Source organism: Ziziphus jujuba, chromosome 1 (assembly GCF_031755915.1).
Source record: "Ziziphus jujuba cultivar Dongzao chromosome 1, ASM3175591v1".
Taxonomy (NCBI): Eukaryota; Viridiplantae; Streptophyta; class Magnoliopsida; order Rosales; family Rhamnaceae; genus Ziziphus; species Ziziphus jujuba.
The window spans coordinates 4,604,721-4,623,555 of NC_083379.1; the positions used below are offsets into that span (position 1 = coordinate 4,604,721).

An 18,835-nucleotide genomic window follows, 5' to 3' on the forward strand; every position below is an offset into this window, starting at 1 on the left:
GGAATCTCACCTGTTTTCAAATTAGACAAACTAGACAAGCACAAAAATATGTAATATATAAATTTACTATTGATTTTAAAGTTTAAGACAAAAAATCTAAGAAAAAAAAAACAAAATTATATTCCAACGCAAGAATAGATTTCTAAGTTATAACCATTATAAAAGCAACTCATTATCCCTGAACCTCTAAACTTTCTTCCTTTCAGCCACAAGCTTTATCTAAATTATCTCCCATTCATATTGACACAACTTAGAATTTTCATGTCCTTGTTGATGATCCATTGCTCCATTGATGTCCCCACGCTGTTTAGCTTGGGAACAACAGTCCTGCTTCTTTGCCAACCTCAATTTTGAAGCAACATACCGAATCTTCTTCTGAAAAGCCCAGAAAGTGAAACAAAATCAGTACAGGAATAATCCATCTAGCCAATCCCAATTCTAACTTGAATATTGTTAGTGCCTACTAGTGCTTGAACATTTCCAAAACAAATAATTCCCAGCTTCAAGATATATGAATCATGCATGCACCGAGAGAGAAAAGACAAACCTTGTAAGACCAAGGTTTCTCTGCTTCATAAGCGCTTGAGTCAACCTTACTACTATCTACAAGAATACAACTTCCATCAAGCTTCAAATCATCAGCAGATTTAACAACTAGGAAGACTTCTTGGTTGATGTCATTATCACCGCCCTCTTCTAATATACAACCATCGGAACTTTCTGAAGCAAGCAGAAAACATATATTAAATTAAAACTACATTATATCTTTCAATGGCAAATAAATAATCACAAAATGACACCAAGAATAACGACTAGACTACTAATTATAGTAATGAAGTAAAAAAAATCTTAACGGACATTTTATTCTTTAGTTAAAGTTGATATGTCAAGACCAACAGTATAACTTTAAACAAGGATCAGTACTGCAAGATTGAACTAATGAAGACCATATTATAGAAGTCTACATTTTAAAGAAGTGTACCAAGTGACTTATAATTACAACACAAACCAAATAAAGTGAAACGGAGAAGACTGGAGAAAAATGATAGTTATAATCTTCTGCATAAAATATGAGCCTCCTAATTCGTATGGGCTTCACAGATATGATGACATAGTTTGCAAAGTTGTCTGGGCCAGCCAATGCATAAATTAGCAGAAAGCAATACAAAAAACACAAAATATAGTCACTATTTACCAGATGAAATCTGTGCTGGCAGAAGGAAAAGGTCCTGCTACTGCCCCAGCTAAAGCAATTCAAACCAAATTAACAGAATTGGAGGATGGTATGTTACCTGGAACATGAACAAAGGCTTCTACAAGGTCACTATTGTTTTCCCCTGTTTTCACGAAAGCACGATACACTCTACCATCTGAGGCTGGGGGTAACATCTCAGAGGACTCAGATTCAATGTTCAATTCTGTTACGAGATCAACAAGGTGGGTTTCATTGAATAATGGTTCCTTGCTTGCATCTTTTTCTTCAGGGAAGACTACATCAGACTTAAGTAGACATTGTGACTTTACAATATCATCAGGTTCCTCTAAATGAATTCCATTAACAGATTCCACAGAAGATAACTTGAATGTCTTTCCTCGGTTATCCGATTCTGTTTCAAGATTCACATGATGGCATTCATTGCTTGTATCTTTTCCTTTATGGGATATTACATCCGACTCAAGTGGACGTTTTGCTTTAACAATATTGCTGGTTTCCTCTGAAAAAATGCCCTTAACACATTCCTCAGGAGAAGACTGAAGCATCTTAACTCCGCTACCCAATTCTGTTTCAAGATCCATATGTTTGGGCTCAATGAACAATAGATTGCTTGTATTGCTTTCTTCAGGGAAGACTTCACCGGACAGAAACAGGCATTTGGGTTCTGTAATATCAACAGTTTCCTCTGGAGATCCAGAAGGAATGCCCTTAAGAGATTCCGTGGAGGATAACAGGAGCAGAATTCCTTTTGACTTTACATCATTAGTGTCTGGTACAAGAGATGAGACAGGATTTTCCACTGCCTTTACTACATCCTTCATAATGTTTGTTTCCAACTGGCGATGAGACAATTCATATATTTCCTGTCCAACAATAAATATTTTGTGACGGCAAAATTAGCAGCACTAGGGGATGGCATACTGTAGCTAAGCCAGCATCAAGCAATAAATTTGCCTTAAGAAACACCCACATGAAAACATGGTTCAACCCTTTGGAAAGACATTGGAGGTTTGGGTTATTGCATATCAAGTAACTTTGGTCATAGTAGCATTATTATCAATAACCAGGTTCAGAAATTTAAGAAGCTTGAAACTTTTGTTCCTTCACCACTTGAAAAGCAAGCATCAAAAGATGTCCAATAGACATAAAAACAGGAGATTTTTCAGAATGCCAAAAATAATAAGAAAAAACACTGACAAGTTGAAGAAAATAAAACCAAAACACCAGGAATTGTGAAACAAAAGGAAAATACCTTCTCTATGACCTCTTCCAACTCCAAAAACGTAGCTTCAATCTTCTCATATATGTTTGCCATCCAGTCCATGCCTAAGAATTTGTAATTTAAAAATTTTAAAAAAAAAAAAAAGAAGTAAAACAAAAAAACTAGATTCCAACTTTTAGATGCAAACAAGGTTCATTATCTTCCAGCTCCAAATTGGAAAACTATATAGCTGATTGTCAAAGCAGTCTGCAATTTGGATAACATATATTAGACAACTTCCAATGAGGCGAACTAAAATTATCTAAAAGCAAAAGAAAAACAATATAGCACAAACATTTTACCACAATTCACTAGTCAAGGTCTCATCAAGTCATACCTTAATTCAGAAAATACAGTACACAAAAAAGAAATTCAAGCATTTAACAGATATAAATGACAAAAAACCAAATTGTTACCATGTCCCAGAAAAAGTAAATCACCGTTACATTAAAACAGTAGGTATAAATCAAACTTCAAAAACAAATACTGCCTCTATGCCCTTGTATTGAATCTTCATGTTGAGCACACAGGAGGAATAGTACGAGGCAACTAAACCTTAATAGTTAAGAATATTTAGTGGCAAATGTGGGAGCAAATATAGACAATAAGCAACTATTTCAATTTTCATGTTCTAATCTCTATAATTAGTTTTTGATCACCAACCTCTAGATTTTGTCAAATTAGACAGACTAATGTGACGATTAGCGATATAAGTACAAAGAGTGACATGTGCGCAAAATAACACTTGATATAACAACTAGTTACAATTTGAAATGTCCATCATGAAAAGATGTGTCCGTCTTTGATTTAATGAGGTTGCTTTCCCCAGTGGGATACCCTAAATGGTTCAGTTCAGTCCTTGTGTTACCAAGCTCATGATCTTGTTTTCAAACATCCGCCCAGTCATGTGAATCAAGTTGCTTAATAACTATATCAGTTGGCTATAGAGCAGCCAAACAGACCCTCACAAGAAATCTCTCTACCCACCGAAAATCAACTGGGTTCGTACAAAATTTAAGAGGAAGGAAGAACATGCCCAACATTAACTTGTCATTCTCACACCAATAGTTTCATCAATATTGAACGATGATCACCTTCACCACTTCTTTCACATGTTGAACAACACAGCTCCATACCAATGTTAGCCTAGCCTAAAACAAAAAGAAAAGCTTAAACACTCCCGGACCAGAATGTCTTACTTCGGGCTAACAATTACTGTATCTCCACGTGAAGTTGACTACGGAACTCCTGGGGTTCTTAAAATTTCAACAACATTTTCTAATATTGAATCTCGTAATTATAAATTTGTTTAATGGAAACCTGCCAAAAGGTATGACGAATATAATAATGACAGAAACTCTCGCTGAATAAAATATGATTATATAATAGTTAAACTATAATCAATATATTGTCAATCATAAATGGTCAAAATATTGTTTGTTTTTCTGTTCTCTATATTCCCAGCAACCAAACACTTGATAACTAAAAACCATAAAAAATTCATAAGAAACTGTGACCCAGGGCAAGCAACGCTAGAATGATCAATCAAGAGTTAACAAAAAAAGGACACCATGACATTTCAAAGAAACAAAATACAAATACAGTAATCAATAATTGAGAAGCAGCTTTCGTGAAAAGAAGCCTGAATTTCCTATAACCAACAAGGTCTATAAAATTTCTATCAAAAAAAAAAAAAAGGGTCTATAAAATAAAAACGGAAAAACCCAGAAGCCAAAAGCTTGAGAAATAGAAAATTCCATCACATTCAATTCAATTAAACATAAGCAAAACCAAAAAAATCCCACAAGTAACCATTAATATAGAATTGAAGAAAAAAGGGTAAGAGAGCCGCTTACAGAGGAAAAACAGTGGAAACTCAGAGAGAGAGAGAGAGAGAGAGAGATGGAAAGGACAGACGTTTATGCTGCTATATATTTTAATAAATAAAAAAGAAAACGTACAAAACGTTCTTTTCTAATTCACTAGACATAGCTCTGACTTTGTTGCCTATTGAAGTACTACTTAGAGTTGACCCCTAAAAACTAAATTAATGTTTTTTTTTTTTCCGTTTTAGAATTATTTTTTAAAACTAATTACCATCATTGATTTTCTTCTTTTTATTTTTATTTTTTTTTATTTTTTTTTTTTGGGGCAACTACCACCATTAATTTTAATCAGTACTTTTATCAAACTCCAAATCAATCCGCTTTAGCTATAAATTAGATGGAGAATGTGTGTTTGGCATGTTTGATCTTGGAATTGGGTTTTAAGTGGTCCACTTTTCAGGAGAAAATACATGGATAAATTATCGAAAATCATACTCTCCACTAATATAAATTAGGCTTATTTAGAGACGATAACGAAAGTTTGGCTTTTTTTTTTTGGGTAAAAGATAACGAAAGTTTGGCTTAGAGAAAGAGAATGACCGACTAGAAATATGGATTGGGCTAATTATCTATCTTGTATGGTTGGGCCTTATCAAAATCGCGAGGACTCCTTAAATAATAATAACATTTTTATAAAAATAAAAAATATTTGTTCATTCATGCTTGAAAAAAGTTTTTAAATTAAAAAGTAGAAAATAGAAAATATCATTTTTCATATTTTTTAATTTTTATTTTTTTAATTTATTTTCTAAAATTGTTTTGAAAATTAATAGCTAAATAGATTTTTTTATTTTGAAAATAATTTTCTATTTTATAAAACAAAAAACTACTTTAAAATCAATTGACCACCCATAATGTCTAGAATCGCCGTCTAGTTATTTATGGTTTGTTCATGTTACTTGTAAAATTTTGTATTTCAAATGAAATATGTTCTGTTGAGATCAATCCAAGGTCATGCTTATCTTACTTGTGGATCATGAGCCACAAATATAATGTTCATGTAACCAACTCATATGGCTATACCATGATTTTCTAAACTTAAATAAGGCCTTCACACCCACATCATGATATTATGAGTTCAAAACACACCTCCTTTACCTTCTAGAATAGAAATTATTGTAGACTGATAAATAATAAACACAGTGCTAGTGCAAATCATTGTAACGTTCTACAATAAATTATTTAATCCAACTATGTAAAAAAATAAAAAAATAAAAAAATTGCAGTTCCTAATTTTATATTATTCCATTATCAGAGCCAAATATCCTTCTATTAGATAACAAAGCTAGCCTACGTATCAAATATAGCTCCAGGCGAAGATAAAAGAGCTAGAAGCCAAGAATATGTATTTTACTTTCGCCACGGGAAAAAGTTAAAAAGGCTAAGAAGATGATGATATTTCGTGGAGTAATATATTACTAATGTTTTGTTATTTTTTATTTGGTAGATGTTAGGCAACTGTGTCAAATGTACAATTAGAATTAGATGGCTGATCAGTGATTACATATCCAAGTCATTGGGTCAGATCAGATGTTGCTTATGGCTTCCTTCATCCTCCTCCAGACAGCATTTGGCACACCAAATCAGTATCCCAGCTTCCAAAAGGGCATTTGTTTTTTGTTCCACCAACAAAGAAAAGGAAAGCCAGCTCCAAAGTCATTAGTCTCGCCAGCCAACAAAGCAAAACATGAGCCATAATATATACAGAAGCAAAAAAATCTCACAAGGCAGGGCATACATAGGCAAGTATGGCTTCCACAAACATCAATGCCTCCCAACTACTATAGCATAAATATTTAAAGAATTTTTCACTCTATTCTGCTTTTGAAAAGGAATCGACGAGTTGGACAAAAGGTAGGTTTCATTAAACATTAGATCTTACATTGTCACAACATCTATGTATAAATTCCATAACCACTAGAAATATAGTGTGAAAGAACAAGTTCAGTCACCTATCACTTGAACCATGCCCAAAAATTTAAAGATTATAACTAAGAAGAGAAGCACTTGAACAATGTCCTAAAATTTAAAGATAAAACCTAAGAAGAGAAGTATCAGTCTGGCACAAATAAGCTCCCAATGAGGGAAATACAATATGTGCTCGAACCAAGGCCACAAAAAAGCTACATAGTATCAGAAGAAAAATGCTAATTTGGGCGTGTCTTTAAAAGGAACTCAAAAATACAAAAATGTAGTTGCTGATCTCTACGGGAATATTAATAAAGTATACGCCACATCCCAAATAAATCTCTCACAACACCAGAAAATATATAACGAGTGGATGAATGAACATGGGAAAAAATTAAGTTGAGACAGTACAAGTTTTTAGATATTTGACATACTCTACGTGCAACAAAGACCATGCTGTGTCAGACTAAATAAATGGTACAAGCCAACACAAGAAGGAGCTGACCAAAAGGGAAACCAAAACTAGGTAGGTAGAACAATATAAAATCATCACTAATGTAAAGGCGCATCGTAAAAAGTATAATCGAAAGCCTCATGTTGAGCAATCCAACCCAAACATTTTACGATCAAAGCTTTAGTTTAGTCTAGCTTAACTAACCCAAATAGACTTGACATTACTTTAATATGACATGCCGGTTAACTCTGAAAAGGTAAAACAAAAGAGGGAAAAAAAATGGAAATAAAAAGTAATAAATTCGGCATGTACTCCATAAAGGTATGCATTTCAACATTACCATGTCATCTCTTAAGCAATCGGTAAATTCAGAAAGTAAAGATATCTATCTATTAAGCTACCAGCAAAAAATTATTGAATGAACAACAAGCTATGGAACTGAGTCACTGGAGAAAAATTTAGTGAATTAACATAAGGGCAGCGAGTTCAATCATCACATTACGCCCACTCAGGAAAGTAGCATTCTAAAAGGGTAAACTATTCCACTTCCCTAAAGAACATTCCTTAAAAATAGAATTTAAAAAAGAAATTTTTGAGAAAAGCATAGACAGGAAAGAACAGGATCACAAACAAATATTGGGAGGAAGAAGAGGGGGGGGGGGCGGCGGAAGAAGGAGCTTCCAATATTGTTAGCTACCTCATAAACAAATGGAAACTGGAGCGTATTAGTTCAGATAGAAGGATATAGCACATGTAAGACCATATTAGATGGAATAATTGTTGCAGATTGTGATTGGTCATAAAGGTTTTCCTCATAGAACATAAAGAATGAATCACAAGATATCACATGAAAAACATGTAATCATATCTTAGTTCCTTGTTTGATCAGAGAAACATACACTATCAGGTAGCAGTGTTACAGCATGTGACAGAACTAACACTAATGCTGAAAAACAGGTAAGTAAAGGATTCTCAATTATAAAATATAAAACTCTTTTAAGTAAATCACTTAATAACAAAAGTTGCACTACGCCTTCAAATACAGATCAAGGTCCATTAAAAATTAAAGCACAGCTTATAGAGGCAGACGAAGTGAAGCACCAACAAATTTACAGCAGTCCATATAATCAATCCAAGAATTTCACTGTCTGCATTCACGAAATCACCATAAGCATTTAAAGCATTTGCTCCCAAGAAGCTTGTCATAGACCTGAACCAAATATCCATTCATAACTCAAACCAGTAATCAACATCCAAGCAAACAATATAGAGATTTCATCTTGCAAAAAGAAAATACGACCATCCAACCTCTTATGAAGTACTACGAGGCCTTCACAAGCAAAGATGTGCCATCATAAAACCAATGCAGATGTTTATGCAATAAAAACAAGTAGAGGCCCCAAAAGCAAGAGTAAAAGTTTTGCAGTTATGCAAATACAAACATATAATTACCACAAAAGACAACATTTTGCAAAACAATAAAGGAGTTAAAACCAAAGTAAAGGACTTAAAAGACCACCTAAACAAAAATATAATGGAAAGGATTACCTCAATAGTAATGTGGCAAGCTCTGGTACATCCCTCCGGGCGTAACTCTTGGCACAGGAGGAGGTTGGTTATGTTGTGCTGGAAGCGCTGACGATGTTAAACCATAATGCGAACCATCTGGGTATCCTCCAGAGGGCATAGAACTCGGAGGCAACCGGCCACCAAACTCTCCAGCAGTTGGCCCGCCATATGCACCACCATAATTTGCACCATACCCACCAACAACATTATTCACTGAAGATGGTACCTGGTTCCCAATGGACGACAATCCCACCCCACCAGCACCGATAGATGAAGGCATTGACGAATAATTACTAACAGGCAGTGGGGGAGGACCTTGCCCATGATGCCCACCAGGAAATCCCGAATATAAACCAGCCGGTGGCGGTGCACCATATTGGGAGCCCTGATATGAACCCTGCATAGAAGAATGAGGCCCTGGAACTCCATCCCCAGTAAGCCCACTTGGGGGTTGAGCTCCAATTTTGGTCTTCTTGTTATCTACAGCCAATTTACAAGCCACTTGATGCCCATCAATATTCTTCATAGGATCGACAAGCGCAGCCTTTGCACCCTCCTCTGTCTTGTACACAAAGAAAGCAAACCCCTTTGACTTTCCAGTAGCCTTGTCGAACCCCAATGGTCCTTCCTCTATCTCCCCATACATCAAAAAATGGCTCAAAAGCCTCTCCGAAGAAATATCAAACGGCACGTTCCCAACATATATCTTTCTGGCCGAGACATCGCTCCCCGACGCCGAGTTGTTCACTCCCGCGGCCGCGAACTGGGTGACGGTGATCCTACCGTCGATTTTCTTGCTGGGTTCTTTCAGGGCGAGAAGGGCACCATCGGCGTGCTTGAAGGTCACAAAGCCATAACCTTTAGACTTTCCTGTGGCCTTATCGAAGATAACTATGGCCTCGTCGAGGTCGCCGTAGGTGGAAAAGAGAGCGCGAAGGGACTCGGAGGTGGTCTCGGCGCCGAGGCCACGGATGAAGAGCTTACGGAGGGTAGAATCACGATCGGCAACGGAGCGGACGGCGTCGAGAACGTCGAGGTGTCGTACGGCGGCGTTTTGGAGGATGTCGATGAGTTGGTCCTGAGTGAAGGGCTGGAGGAGCTTGCGTGCGTCTTCAGGGGTGATGGTTGTGGTTGTGGTTGTGTTTGTGGTGGCGGTGGGCGTGTTGTCGGCGCCGACAACGATGCCGTTCTCTTCGGCCTTGCGTTTCTTGCTGAAATCCATGGAGTCAGGAAAGAGGGGTGATAGAATCGTAGGTTAGACAAACACTGGAATAGTGTAATATATAAACCCTAGGGACATCCCACGCCTCTCTTTATCTCTCTATCTCTGCTCCCTCTATACTATTAGAACGGTGGACTCTTCCTTCACATTACACGGTGTGTCGTCCAACTCAAATTTGTCCTTTATAATTCAATAATACGACTTGTCGTTTTTCTTTCTCATTCGGATTTTTTTTTTTTTTTAATTTTTTTTTTAATAATTTTTATGGATTCTATTCCCTTTTATCGGGATAAAATAGCTTTAGAGTTACTGGCATGAATTATGGAATAGAATGTTAAATTCCACTTTATTTGGTTGACAGATATTCAAAATTTGAATTTTATGCATATAAGAGATATTTATCTTATTCATTCATGCCTTGTATTATTTTTCTTGATCATTTTATATCCTGCATATTTTCTTTAAGAAATACAGATATCTTCTCAATTTTTCTCTTTATTCAGCCACTATTTAGTGAAAAATGTCCAGCTTAGCATTGATTTTTAACTTTTGAATACTGCAATTTATTTTTCATACCTGTAAGTGTAGAATTAACTTTTCTCTTGCTACAATTTCAGAAAATAATAACATGTTAATTGCAACTATTTTACTTGTATATGCAGGAAGGGATAAATTACTAGTCCAATATCTCTGAGATTTACAAATTGTGACCATAAGCTGAAAGCTTTACATGCACAAGAAATGCATTCTATTTTTTCAAGGACTTTGTAATTTGTTTCCTTCTATGGAAAATGTTCGTAAATCCTTGCCCATCAAATATATGCTATTTGTCAAAGAATAGCATTTGTTTTTTAATGATACAAGTCTAAAAAAAAAATAATTAAAAAGTATGTTAAAAATTTGTGTATACTTCCAATTAGTAAGGCAAACTCTTGGAGCTTGTGCTGATTACCAATGCCTTGAGCTTAGAAGAATCCTCAGCAGCATTAGCTCTTCTTGTTATGATTTCCAAATTCTTATGGAGACTCTGTTTCACCAAATTCTTCATCATTTTCTTTCCTTCTTGAGCTTCTCTTTTGTTTACAGGTGAACCCATTGGAATCCTTCCTGTCTGTGGCCCCGAATGAGGCCCCATTTTTGCTTGCCTCTCATCCTTAAACCACTGTAATAGTTTTAATGCTCTCTTTTGAGCTAATGGGCTGCCAAGCAAAACCACTTGAAGCAGTACAGGGATATTTCCTGAATCAGCCATTTTTTCTCTCTGAGCTGAGCTTTGGTGGGCTAAAATCATTAAAATATAAGCTGATAACTCTTGGCATTTGGGTTTCTCTTCCCATGTCAAAATCTCTATCAAGCTCTCTGGCAAAACTGGACTATGTTCCATGGCTTTCTTTCCCATTAATGTCACCACCAAGTTCCCTAATGTTGCAAGAGCTTTCTCAGAAAGTTCCTTTACTAGCAGTAGCTTCAAGAGAATTTCGACTACTCCATTAGAGACTAATGGTCCTGCATTGTCTAAAACTGTGGAGAGGTTGTGCAAAGTACCTAAACATGTCTCTTTTGTTTCAATACTTGAATTAGCTGACCCCAGAATGCCAACTAGAAATGGGACCATTTCCGAAGAGGCTAGAGGAAACGATGTATTTGCTAATGAAGATAACATCAGCAATAATTCACCGAATTCGCTCCTTGTTGATTCATCTAGAGCATCAACGTTTTTGGGTAGTTGCAATAAAATTCCTGCCTCCACCATAAGTGCCTTGTTCCTGAAGACAAGATGACAAACAAATTGATTTCTTTTTATCCCAAAAAAAAAAAAGCATATTGTAGAAAAAGAAGCAAGGAATATTTCAACTCTTAACACTTGTTTTGAAATCAATAATATATTGATTCCATGTCGATAATGGCTTTGAAATCCGATCCATAAAAAATAAGTACCAAAACAAGCACAATAATTCAAAGGCAGATAGGAAACCAGAACTGCCCCCATTATTGAATACTTAGGAAAATATTAAAAGGGATTTCCTATTGTTATAAAAGTCATACAAGCACGCCAAACTGACCAAATAAAGATAAAGAATTTTACAGCAAAGGGAAGTCAACGAGATTCTAAGATTTTAGATCTGTTGTTTGAAAGTAAAGGTCAACAAATGGAGTTTTAAAATCTACCTAAAAAAGATCAGATGGAATCTGAACAACTACCAAAAATCCCACAAGCTGTAATTTATCCCTATTTTAAAGACAATATGTTCGCTTTGATAAAACATTGCTGCCAATTCCCAACTCTTTCACAATTGAAAACTTGAGGACAGTCAGCGCACGCTGCGGCCACTTCTAAATACTTTTTTTTTTTAATGCGATTTTTTTAATTATTATTATTTGCTACAAAATAATTGCTCAACCCATTTGCCACTAATAATGGTATCTATTGTATTTCCTTTTCCATCTAAATCCAGATTTTCTCAGAAGAAAAAGTTGTATTCCTTGTTCTTGGTTAATGAACTTGGTTTATATTCTTTAGTGGTGTTCTGTTTGTTTCTCTAGATTATTGAAGAAAGAAAAATGCAGTCATAAAAACTGCAATATTGAATGGATGAAATGAAATCACTTTGTAGGATGAGACCCACTAACCCATTTTAAAAAATTACAAAATTAGGTTTCATTTTGGCAGGCTTCTAATTTCTAGAGTCTAAGTTCAAAGAACTGCAAAGTGGCCAGTCAAAAAACAGAATTCTCCCTTTCTATCCCTTTCTATGTACAGTCAAACACCTAAGTCCTGAATGAACTTTAAAATGCCATTAATTACAATTAGAATTGAAAATACTTAAAATGGTAGGAATGAATTAAAAGCCCTTGTTGTTATCATTATAAAGTCACTATCGTACTTGATTTTTTTGTTGAATTATTTGTTGTCCTCATCGTTTATTTTCTTGAGAGAGAGAGAAAGAGAGAGAGGCATTCGTTTTGTGTCAACTGGCTCAGAATTTAACAAAAGGTGGGACACTACCAACCATTTACGGCCAAGACCGCAGCTACCACTGAATGATGAATGCTCATATGCTCAATAGTCACAAAACGCTACTATCCAAAATAGCACTCCACTACTTCTCTGTTATTCTATGATCTATCATGTTCTGTCTTTTTATAATTGGAATTTTGATTAAAAAAAAAAAATTTGTCCTTTTATCAAACTTCCAAAATTTGTTACAGAACATGGTCACGAACCCACAGTTACAAACTTTTAATTGGTTTCACGGAATATATTTTCTCTTAAGAAAAAAAAAGAAGGAATTAAGAGTTTTCAGTAATTTTTCATACTCCTAAGAACTTTAACATTTCAATTCCAAGAAAGAACCCAAAAAAATAAATAAATTGTTTTGTATGAGTGAATTAAAATTAATCAATGAAAACTTACGTGTAAGTCCCATTGGCAAGCTCGATGAGAGCCATGATTGCTTCTCGACGGCGATCGATCACATCAGAAGCAGCCATGTTAACCAACACAGGTATAACACCAAGCTCTGCCACCAACTTCTTGACCTTGACGTCGTCTTTGGCTAATCTCTGAATCTCCTTAGCCGCCATCTCTTTCTCATCCCGGCTCCCGAAGTGAAGCCTCTTCACGGCCCTTTGCAACCCCACCATATCATCCTCCCTACCACTGATCATCTCCGTCTCCATCTCCATAGCCACTTCAGCAACTTCTGCTACTTCGTTGTTGCAGGTGATGACACCTTTGCTGTTGGGTTTTGGCGTTTGGAATCCAACTGTTGTCATGCATCGCTTGCGAGCAGTTTTGGAACGCAGGAACCGTCGGATTCGATTAAAGAATTTAAGCTTTATGTAAGAATACAACCATATAGGAGAAGAAGATGAAGAAGGAGAAGAAGATGAAGAAGAAGAAGAAGAAGAAGAAGATTGTGACATGTTTGGTATTGGAGAGGTAGAGAGAGAGAGAGAGAGAGAGAGAGATTGAAAAATTGTGTTTGGTTTTTGTTACTTTATGTAAATTTCAGCTAAGCACTGACCTTTTAGGGGAAGAGAGAGAGAGTTGGCTGCTTCGTGGGATTAGTGGGACAAAGAGGGAAGAAAGACTTTGGGAGCTTATAAAACGGAGGAAGCACAAAGCACATGCAGAGGAACAGTACTGTCCCTTTAAAAACTCACAAACCGTGACAGACATTTAAAGAGAGATTGTGATCCATATAACAATATTATTAATTAATTAATTACTTAAGAGTGTTACTTATTTTAATGATCCCATGAGGTTAACATTATTTTTCATAAATCATTTTCTCGCAAATCAGTTTAATTAAGGCCTAGGATTTGATAGAGTAGGGACCTACTTGTCACCTACTCCATATTTAGGAAGTTTCTTGGACTTGATTAATTATATTAATCACACGGCTTAAATGATTATAATTGACCGTTCCCAATAAACATTACTTTGTGGCATTGCCACTGTATTGTTTCCTTTTTTTTTTTCTTTTTTTTCCTTTAGTAATAGCAAAAAGATTATATTAAAATGTTAATGAATCTAAGCTTTTAATTAATCTTCGGTTCTGATGCAAAATCACATTTATGGCATGTGGGTTTTTCAGAGTCTGAGACGGCAAACCAGCATCGATCTTCCCACGAAGGCTCATAAATTTTGATCTTATATACACCTGGCATGCAGGCAGTCATCTGGGTTTGTTGCACATTCATTCCTCAGATCTATTTCATTTTCTGTTTAATATATATTTACCTCTTTTCTCTCCTTTTTTATTGGCAGCAAAATCTACACTGTATCAATATTATCACATGCTGCATGTTGTCTCTGAAATTTTTCTCTGCTTTAAATGATAAAATCACTATTTATTATTCATTTAAATTGAATTTTGTGAGAATGAAAACTTTTTTAAAAAAAAATGAAAAGAAGTTTTGCATTAAGAATTGAATAGGTTGTGTGGTGAAAGCTGATCTTCTTATAATCTCTTATTTGCACTGTCTCATTAAATTCAATGCTGCAAAGATGTGTCATAGAGATTCGGAACATGTTATGGCTTATCGTTATGGGTAATTTAACTAAACGAAATCCAGAATGATTAATGCACAAAAGGCAAACTTTTCCTCTTCTTTTTCAGTTTTTTTTTTTTTTTTTCAACCCCTTTTTTGGGTGTTGAGGATTATTGGTCTGCGGCTTTGAACAAAAGATCTTAATTTTCTTATGTAAAATGGGTGGATTAAAACCAAATGCCCCCAAAGCACTTTCTTAGCCGTATTTGGACTATCAAATTATGGTCCATCTTCAACAAGGTTTTGCAAGTTTCAATGAGAAGTCAGATCAAGTTAGGTTATACCACATATATATAAAAATAAAAAATAAAAGGGATGGGTAAGTGTTTTGAGTATCCTGTTTTTGGCTAAACTTAAAGTATACATAAAAGAAGTGTCAAAACTGTAATCTTTGATCCATATTGCAGAAACACCTAACTAAACATGAATCCTATCTAATACATATATAGGCTGGCCTAATAGCATCCACAAAAAAGTTTAACATAAAAAGATTGCTTTGCAGAGGCTTAACTAACATATTAATCCCTTGTCAAACCGTGAAGGAAATGCGTAGAGAAATCAAAATAGTGGTTCAGTTTATCCCCTTAGAATAAGCAACCGCTGTCCATAATCCACTGGGTACAAAATGCTTCTTTTTAGTGCACCACTTTGACATACTCTGATCACCATTATTGACCCATTCAAAACATATATATATATATATATATATATTTATGATACTGTATGTATAAATAAATAGAAATAAGGACTTACAGGTAAAAATGCATCCAAAAAGATCCCAAAACGAAGACGTGGCAAATCCACGTCGGATTCCACCAGAAAATGAAGATCCATGCTGGAGGGCTTCAGGCAAATGAATTTTGCCATGTGTGAAACAGGGTATATGAGAGGCCAGTGCAGGAGGGCACAGACCAGAGAGCATGGGATTGGCTTGGATTTTAGTGTGGCTGACATATTAGAAGGTGTTGGACCCAAAAACGCAGTGCTTTTATGATGTGTACCGCAATGGATGCTTTTACCCACAAGTCTGATGCACGTTTGCACATTGCCATGTCCATCTACAGTATCAATATCTAAGCTATCAAGTGCCATATTTTGATTATTGACAAGAAATTGATTTTTTTAGTAATCTTCTAATTGCTTAAATTGACTTGGATTATATTTGTAAATAGAAGTGATGAGGGGAAAAAAGAAAAAAAAAAAAAAAAACAGAGAGGATATATCTGTTTCATATCATGCTATTATTTATTTATTCATTTATTCCTTCTTTTATTGATTATTATTTTTCAGGAGACATATAAACTAACTGGTAAATACTTGTATAGGTCTGTAAACATGTAAATACTTGTATAGGTCTGTAAACGTGTAGTGTTAAATTGTGTTTGTGTTGTGTTGTATTGTATTCATGTGGAATTAAATTAACTCAGAAACGATCTGTTAAGCTTTAATGTGAAAACAGATAAATCCAAACCCATTTAATAAATTGTCATATAATCCATCATCTAACCTATTAATATAAATACAAATTTAAAAATTTAAATTTCACTTAGTTTTAAAATAATAAAATAATATTTTTTTAAAAATTATAAAATTTTTGTTTGTTTTAAAAATTTTTTATAAATTAAACTAAAAACGATCAAATTAATATATGTTTAACAATAAATTAAATAATTTTAATATTATAAAAATTTATGTAATTATCAAAATACATTTCTTTAATAGATCTAATGGGTTTATCGTATTTATTGTGTTTCACCTATTAAAACTCATTAATTTATTGGATTTTATTGGATGAAACTGATATGTATTCGACATGATATTGTTAATCCAAACTCATAAATTATGAAATTTTTCCAGACCTATACTTGTATTATAAAAACTAAAATATTAAAACTATGAATCGAGGTGGGTTTGTTTAAATAAATGTTTAATAATATCAGGGAAAAAAAAAGATTTCTTTAGTTTTTATTAATAAATTTATACACAAAATACAGATGTGTTTCTCATACACTGGGGCTAAATCTAGAATGCAAATGAAAAAAATTATCAGGTGCCGCTCTATCAAGGCAATTGTCAAGTACTTGCTAATTCATCAAAAGAAAAAGGATCATTTGTACTAATGCTCAAATTACTCATGAACTAAGAAATCAGCAGTAGTATCATGAAATTTCCAAATAGTGCTCGATGATATTTGTTCAATTTTTTTTTTTTCCTTCTGTTTTATTTTATTATTATTATTTTTTTAAAGATTATATAGTGGGAAAAGGTGGAATACAAAAATTCTGACAAAATGACCTTAGTTTTCAACCTCTTTTAACATGATAATTCGAAAAAGATGAAGAGAAACATTATAAATTGTTCGTACATAGCAACTATTTGGAAAGGTCATGGCTGGCTAGTATCATTCATGAGGCAATATACAAAAAAGATCATAGTTCATAGGGCATTTGTGCAAACAATCTAAAGGGCGAAAAAATGTCAAGAAGCTGCTTTTAGCAAATAAAAATAAATAAATAAAAGAAATTAAAATTATATTAAAAAAAAAAAAAAGAAGAAGGGAAAATTGGCCAAGTACACTTGCTTTTTGTTGGAAGCAAGAAGGAAAAAGAAAAAGAAAAAACTTAGCTTTTTTGAGGCAACCTAGAAAGAGAGTCGCCAAAATATTTCCACTGGCTGTATCCAGAAGAAGTAAATTTGATTCGCCCACGTGGCCTTACATGCAACTCAGTGCCACATGTCCTGCCATCAACCTAAAATGAAATTCCCTGCACGTAGGAATAAAACATCCAAAAAGGACTCAAAATGAGGAAACAACTGAATAAGTTAGAGAGGGTTAAAGGGTGGAAGTACTAACCATAAAAGGGTCAATTTCCACAACCAACAGCAGCATTAGAACCAAATATATCAGAGATGTGTACAATATATCTTCCCACTATTGCATTTGACCATGATGGTTTCTGAGACCCAACGAGACAAAAAGTGCAAAAGCCACTTCCGAGAGAGAGAGAGACTTTTAAGACCACTTCCAATATTCCATGGTTTGGTCTTCATTTGCCACAACTACTAACTGTTGCTTTTTCTGCTGCTTCCTTATGCCCAAACTTTATTTATTGCTGATCATTTGAATGTTGATACAGGAGAGAAAGTTGTCGTATTTCTTCACCACGTGGCTCAGAAATAAGAGAGGGAAAAAAAAAATTGAAAATCAAATTCAAGGTCGTGGTTGACGAGCAATAATACATTATTCAAAGTCCTTCCTTAGATGATCAACAAAAGGTTTAAGTAGTTGGAAGGAAAGCTAGAACCGTGTCCGAATATGACTTGTAAGGCAACTGCCAACTTATGCCTAATGTTGGTTGAAACATTATCTTCCGCCCACATACTTCCCAATTATAGTCTGTGACCACACTTTTCCAAATACTAATGTATTTATTCTGTGTTCCGAACTTGTAAATACAGGTTCAACATCTTTATCTTGTAATGGAGTTAACAGAAAAAGAAAAGATAAAGACAACTTTATTGAGACGCTAGCTGTGAATTTGATCTTGACTAGTTATCATTGGCAAGAAAATCAAATATAAACAAATTTATAGTTTCGTGCTTCATAAGGATGAAATGGCACAAGTGTGTCATTCAAAGATTGAAAGTATATATTTTCTAAAAATAAAAGATAAATATTAAACCTATGCTCGAAAGCAACTGGCTTTACATAAAAATCGAGACGGCTATCTATGCATTTCCAAAGTGAATCAAGCCCTTTAGGAAAATTTGAGAAAATAGAAATAAGAAATTACATTTGCACCAGCCGGGAATCGAACCCGGGTCTGTACCGTGGCAGGGTACTATTCTACCACTTGGTGCTGGTTGGCAAAAGGTTGGCACTTCACATGATATTAGTTTTTTACAAAACGAAAGGACAAAATGTCAATGGAAGAGCTCAGAAGCGCCCGATTTCATCCGCAAATCAGTTGATCATGATGGACCCCACCATCACAGGGGCGCAAGAATCCTCATAGCTCAGTCCGGACTGCACCAGCCGGGAATCGAACCCGGGTCTGTACCGTGGCAGGGTACTATTCTACCACTAGACCACTGGTGCGTTACGATCGAAACGAATACATTATTAATCTTTATTAAGACAAGGTTCAACAGTGCCTTCTCCTTTAACATTAGAAGAGCTAGTTGTAATCTTAGGGAGATCTGGGAGAATGGATCAGAATTGGCTTGAGAGATGAGCTCCAGGAAGTTTGCTGCTTTCTCA

General features: G+C 34.9%; 3 protein-coding genes and 2 non-coding genes across 11 annotated transcripts; all 5 read right to left on the reverse strand.

Moving 5' to 3' along the window:
* Positions 1–47: 47 nt before the first annotated feature.
* LOC107410678 (uncharacterized) lies at positions 48–4,433 on the reverse strand. Of its 5 annotated transcripts, XM_048470855.2 has the most exons (6): positions 4,334–4,351; positions 2,626–2,684; positions 2,469–2,542; positions 1,293–2,079; positions 548–720; positions 48–375 (listed from the first exon to the last, which is right to left on the reverse strand). In XM_048470855.2, exons 3-6 carry the CDS (start codon positions 2,538–2,540, stop codon positions 220–222), a joined length of 1,188 nt encoding a protein of 395 aa, XP_048326812.1. In that variant the 5' UTR covers positions 2,541–2,542; positions 2,626–2,684; positions 4,334–4,351; the 3' UTR covers positions 48–219. The 5 variants fall into 5 exon arrangements, with proteins under 5 accessions (XP_048326812.1, XP_048326808.1, XP_015873632.1 ...); XM_048470851.2 differs by having other exon boundaries at positions 2,469–2,684; positions 4,334–4,433; XM_016018146.4 differs by lacking the exon at positions 2,626–2,684 and having other exon boundaries at positions 4,334–4,417.
* Positions 4,434–5,776: 1,343 nt separating this feature from the next.
* On the reverse strand, positions 5,777–9,639 carry LOC107411269 (UBP1-associated protein 2C). 3 transcript variants are annotated; one of them, XM_016018821.4, is made up of 2 exons: positions 8,274–9,639; positions 5,777–5,958 (listed from the first exon to the last, which is right to left on the reverse strand). In XM_016018821.4, exon 1 carries the CDS (start codon positions 9,514–9,516, stop codon positions 8,275–8,277), a length of 1,242 nt encoding a protein of 413 aa, XP_015874307.3. In that variant the 5' UTR covers positions 9,517–9,639; the 3' UTR covers positions 5,777–5,958; position 8,274. The 3 variants fall into 3 exon arrangements, with proteins under 3 accessions (XP_015874307.3, XP_048327907.2, XP_015874301.3); XM_048471950.2 differs by having other exon boundaries at positions 5,777–6,027; XM_016018815.4 differs by having other exon boundaries at positions 5,777–7,935; positions 8,274–9,637.
* Positions 9,640–10,173: 534 nt separating this feature from the next.
* LOC107410964 (U-box domain-containing protein 4) lies at positions 10,174–13,705 on the reverse strand. Its single transcript, XM_016018470.4, has 2 exons — positions 12,932–13,705; positions 10,174–11,282 (listed from the first exon to the last, which is right to left on the reverse strand). The coding sequence occupies exons 1-2, from the start codon at positions 13,441–13,443 to the stop codon at positions 10,433–10,435; spliced, it is 1,362 nt and encodes a 453-aa protein (XP_015873956.3). The 5' UTR covers positions 13,444–13,705; the 3' UTR covers positions 10,174–10,432.
* Positions 13,706–18,507: 4,802 nt separating this feature from the next.
* Positions 18,508–18,593, reverse strand: LOC112490340 (small nucleolar RNA snoR114). Its single transcript, XR_003054590.3, has one exon. It is a non-coding gene; the product is annotated as a small nucleolar RNA snoR114 (small nucleolar RNA).
* Positions 18,594–18,602: 9 nt separating this feature from the next.
* On the reverse strand, positions 18,603–18,673 carry TRNAG-GCC (transfer RNA glycine (anticodon GCC)). Its single transcript has one exon. It is a non-coding gene; the product is annotated as a tRNA-Gly (tRNA).
* Between the last annotated feature and the right edge of the window lie 162 nt (positions 18,674–18,835).